General features: G+C 28.4%; 1 protein-coding gene across 2 annotated transcripts in view; it reads left to right on the forward strand.

Moving 5' to 3' along the window:
• Positions 1–4,892, forward strand: part of LOC123012427 (protein 60A-like) — an 11,346-nt gene that overhangs the window by 4,192 nt on the left and 2,262 nt on the right. For both annotated transcript variants that reach the window (XM_044410335.1, XM_044410336.1), the window contains exon 4: positions 1,459–1,709. In XM_044410335.1, the coding sequence (XP_044266270.1) occupies positions 1,459–1,709 (251 nt within the window). The remainder of the gene's footprint in view (positions 1–1,458; positions 1,710–4,892) is intronic.

Consider the following 4,892-nt stretch of genomic DNA (forward strand, 5'->3'; position numbering starts at 1 on the left):
CTTTATGGAGAGCAGTTTTTTTTAAATACAGTTTGATAAAATGTTATTATGTTCGATTAGTCGACTAATTTATTTTTTAATTAATACATTTTCTTAAATTGTTTTTTATACTCTTTAGAAAAAATTGAGGAAACAAAAAAAATTCCCAAAATTTTTTGGTGATTTTTGAAGGGACGTATTTAAATTAAGGAAGAAATCATTTCGAAGCTTCAAGTTTCTAGTTTTGAGATCTTTTGACAAAAATTTTTTTCTGAGCTAAGGTTATTCCGCGATCCTAACAAATAGCTCGAGAAAAAAATTATAATTTTTTTTATTGTTTTTGGTCCACAGATTGGGGATTTTTCTTGTTAAATCAATGCATGGGCTAGATAACTTGCTTATTCAGCTTTAATTTGCTTTCTTATATTCTCCTTTCATCAATTTGTCATTAGATATCTGACTTTTAATGCAAAAAGACCTTTTTGTCTTTGATCATCAAAAACATTAAAATAAAAAAAAATTCAAAAACTGGGATAAACCTACAAGAACCTTTTACGATTTTTAGAAAAAAAATCTTTACTATGAACATTGATTTAAAAGAAAGAGAAAACAGTAACTTTTTTGAACAAGTTTTTATATTGTTTCTGGACATTGTGTAATATTTATCAAAATAAAAAACGTTTTTTTTCAACTATATTTCCAAACAAGCAATCCGGGCTGAGCATTGATTTAATTAAAAAAAAAAAAAACGAATTCCTAGAACAAAAATACAAAAAAAATTCCGTGCTATTTCCTAGTATTGCGTGATAATCGTTTCTGGGAAAGAAATTTGCCAAAAGAACTCAAAACTAGCAAACTTGAAGCTTTGAAATGTTTTTTTCAATATAAATATAACCATTTTTCACTGAAAAACAGCTTTTCAAAAAGCACCAAAAAATTTAGGATATTTTTGGAGTAGCGTATCTTAAACGATTTTTTTTGTTTAAAGAATGTTTATTTTTAGTATTTTCCTTATTACTAACTTTTTATGTTTAATAATTTTTCAGCTTAGAAACACCAAATTATTAATAAATCTTCTGGTTGAAATATGTCTTAATTTTAACTTAAAATAATAATGACCGACAAAAATATAAAATATGAACAAGAAAGCGATTTAAATTAAAATGAAGGTGTTATTTAGATTGAGCAAAAAACTGAGAAAAACAAAATTTTTGATAAATTCGAAACCGAAGAATCTAAAAATTTGCTTCATTTTGGTAATTTTGCTTTCTAAATCCACAAAATCAACATTAAAACATAAAAAATGCGAAATCACCGAAACAAACCACAATAAAACGTTTAGGAGCCAAGAATATGTTACCATTTACATTATTTTTAATTGGAAGTCTGAGAAAAAGCGAAATTTTTTCGCCAAAAATGAGTTAAACGAAAAAAAAAAAGTTTTCTATTTAGGGTTTTAATTTTCGACAATTTTTCCAGGTCGCGAGATAAGGCCGGAAGACATCGGCCTAATCACCGCCAAGGGCCCCGACGAGACACACCCCTTCATGGTGGCCTTCCTCAAAGCCAGCAACCACGTCCAGCCCAAACGAAGCATTCGCGACTTGAGCTCGAAACGTCGTGTTCGAAAATCAAACTACGTGGAGATGATGCTAAATGACAACCCCCATTACGGGTCCACGTGCAAGATGTACGACCTCTACATCAGTTTCAAGGACTTGAAATGGCAGGTTTGTATTTCTAACACCCTAAAACAGGGATTACACAAGGCGACAAAAAAAGTCTTAATATTTTTTTTTCTAATTTAAATGAATTTAAAATACTTTAACTTAACTAAATCATTACTCAATAACTATTAGGCCGATTTTTTTCAAATAAAGACCATTGAATATTGGCAAACTTTTCTTCGAACAGTGTTCGAAAAAGTTCGAAGTAAATCGAAGTAATCTAAGAAAAACCCTACGAGTAATTTTTTTTCATCGTTACCATCGTGTAGAGCATCTCTTTATTAGTTGTAATCCAAATTTTCAAAAGAATATACCGAGTAGTTTTCAAGATATGATTTTTTGGAGTTAAGGCTGTCCGGGAGTGAACGGGCAAGTCGGTTTTCAGCACTTATTATTCTTTTTCAAAAGCAACCAGTAATACACCCTAGGCAGGGTCCAAACTCAGTCTTTACCTGTGTTCAGGGGTTGGGTCAGTAAGGGTAATAAATTGTAATAAAAGTAAAAGATCAGTTCGCTAATATTTTTATGCCTTGAATTTGTGGAAGTTGCTTTAAATTTCTTAGAAAGCTAAATATTGTTTTGACTTTTGGATCTTAAAAAAAAAATCTAATCATAATTATTCTATCTATCAGATAGGTTGTACATATTTACTAATTAGAAAGCTCACAGGTTCTATTTTCAATGGGAATTAAATTTTTGTATGGGGTAACAAGACATATAATTCCATAAATTAAAATTTTTACAATTGAAAAAATTACAAATTTATGCAATTTTGGACATCAAGATATGTCAGTTCAAAAAATATCAACCTAAGCCACGCTTTAGTGTCATTATGATTGACGTTTGGATCTAAAACTTGAAAGTTTTAGTTGAAATTTATTTTTGGCGTCAATTTCCTAATTCATACAATAATGCCAGCAGTTGCAGTACGTTTTTTTACATAGTTATAATTTTTTTATTATTATTTTGAATTATGGTAATTTTTATTTAGCTGTCAGCATAAAAACTACAAAAATCAAAAACAAAAATTGCACATGAAGTCAGTTTTACATTTTATGTCAACCGAATAACAAATCGTCTAGAATTCCGTGTCCGTACATCTAAATATCAAATTTACAATGCGCACTATAAAATTCATATTCTTTGGAGGGGAATTTATGATTTTTTTTAGCTAGGTTTTTTTAATTTAAAAGTGTCCTTGTTTTCCATTACAATATTTTGCCATTGGCCACATTTATGGGTACCACTAACCGTAGAAAAATGCGAAGATTTCATTTATAGTTGCCTTATAAAAAAAAAGATTGTGATAGGCCGAATCATTTTTTATGAAGAACAACGATAAATTAAAAAACAAAAACGATCTCTTCAATGATTTTTTTTTCTAGTTGCCCCGCTAAAAAACTATTTGTTTTAGACTTCTGACGAGCATTTGTTTAAAAGTAATAAACTTTTTTGTATACGCTCTCGAAACAAGCTGATTCTTTGCTAGACCCAATAAAATAGTATGAAAAATGGTTATATTAGGTACTCAATACCCAAAATACAGTTTTTCAGAACGGATAAGTCAATTTAGTTACTATGGTGGCGAAATTTGTTTAATTAATAATTGGTGTAAATTTGTTGTATAATAAATTATTTTGTCTAATTATTGTTGCTATTTATTAAAACTCTCTCAGAGATAATAAATAATCTTAGATCCCCACAAGGCACACATTTTTTCGAAAAAAATGGTCAGGTCTTCTAAACACGGGAGATTCCAACAAAATTAGCTTGTTTTCTCATTTCACGTTAAATGTTTCTGCTTCTAGTTTTCTAATAATAATAACTGAAAATTATTATGCTAATTACATGATAAAGATAACCATAATCTTTGCTTGGGTTTTTTGAAAATAGTATCATGGAAAATTGCTTCAATGAGTTTGTCCCAGGATTGAGTTTACAGGAAATTGCAAAGGAAAAACATTTCTTGCTTTATCTGAAACGAACAAATCTGTAATTAAAACTTTGTTATTCTAACTTAATAGAAAAAAAGTTCATTTTTCTCTTGATTTTGGACTTATTTTTTGTGAATTATTTTTCTCAGCGTTTTAAATCCTATCACATTGGCGGTTTTACTTTTTTAATAACGATGTGACTTTGCCAAATGAGTTTACGCAAGAATGATGAACATGAAAGCAATTGCTGTTTAATAATGATTAAGCAAGTTAAATAAATATTGCGACAAATTATTAATTAATCATCGCATGAAAATATTTTTAACAGTAATAATGAATTGACAGATAATGTAAATGAAGTTTGGGGCAAATAAGGCGAACAAATTTGTGTGAAATCTTAGTCAATTCCATGCCACGCAGTTTGAAGGAATGCATTGACGCCGAAGACTACTACATTAATTATTAGAACATTATATTTTTGTGATTTACATTTAATTTTATTAATAAATAACTAGTTTCTTTCGTTTTTTCTATTTATCTTTTTTACCTTTAAACAAAGCAAAAAAAAACAGTGGTAAATTTAATTTTACAAGAAGAAAATTTTTTTTTAATTTTATGCTAACACTGCTCTGCTTTACCTGAAAGGAGCAAATCTGTACTTAGAACTTCATTATTCTGATTCAGTGAAAAGAAAAGTTAATTTTTAATAATATAATATAAATATCGAGCGATCAAGATAATTTGTAATCGAATCATCTTTGCATCCAAGGACGTATGTCTGTTTTTGAATTAACTGCACGTGAAACTTCAAATAAAATGACAAGTCGAAAGTTAAAACGGCAATAAAATGGGCTGGAATTAGTCGCCGAGGTATAATAATATGAGTAGGACCGTTCTTTTTAAAGGTAAATTATAAATTTGGTTATTATAATCATCACCTTTTTAATGCCATTTTACCTTTCGACTTGTCATTTTACTTGACATTTTACAGACATACGTTTTTGGACTCGATTAAAAATTATCTTGATCGCTCGATATATAATAATAATAATAATTTTTCTCTGCTTTTTAAATCTCATTACATTGGCGATTTAATTTTTTGACAACGATGTCACTTTGAAAATTAATTAATTAATTGAATAATAATTGTTTTTGTTAAAAGTAACTTTGTATTTTTTATCTTAAAGCTGTTTTTTAGAATTGCCATTTATTAAAATTATATTTTTCTTGAACATTTTTGTTATTTACCTTG

This window comes from Tribolium madens, unplaced genomic scaffold, assembly GCF_015345945.1.
Source record: "Tribolium madens isolate multiple individuals breed KSU strain unplaced genomic scaffold, Tmad_KSU_1.1 Scaffold_96;HRSCAF=242;Tcas5.2_LG5, whole genome shotgun sequence".
NCBI lineage: Eukaryota > Metazoa > Arthropoda > Insecta > Coleoptera > Tenebrionidae > Tribolium > Tribolium madens.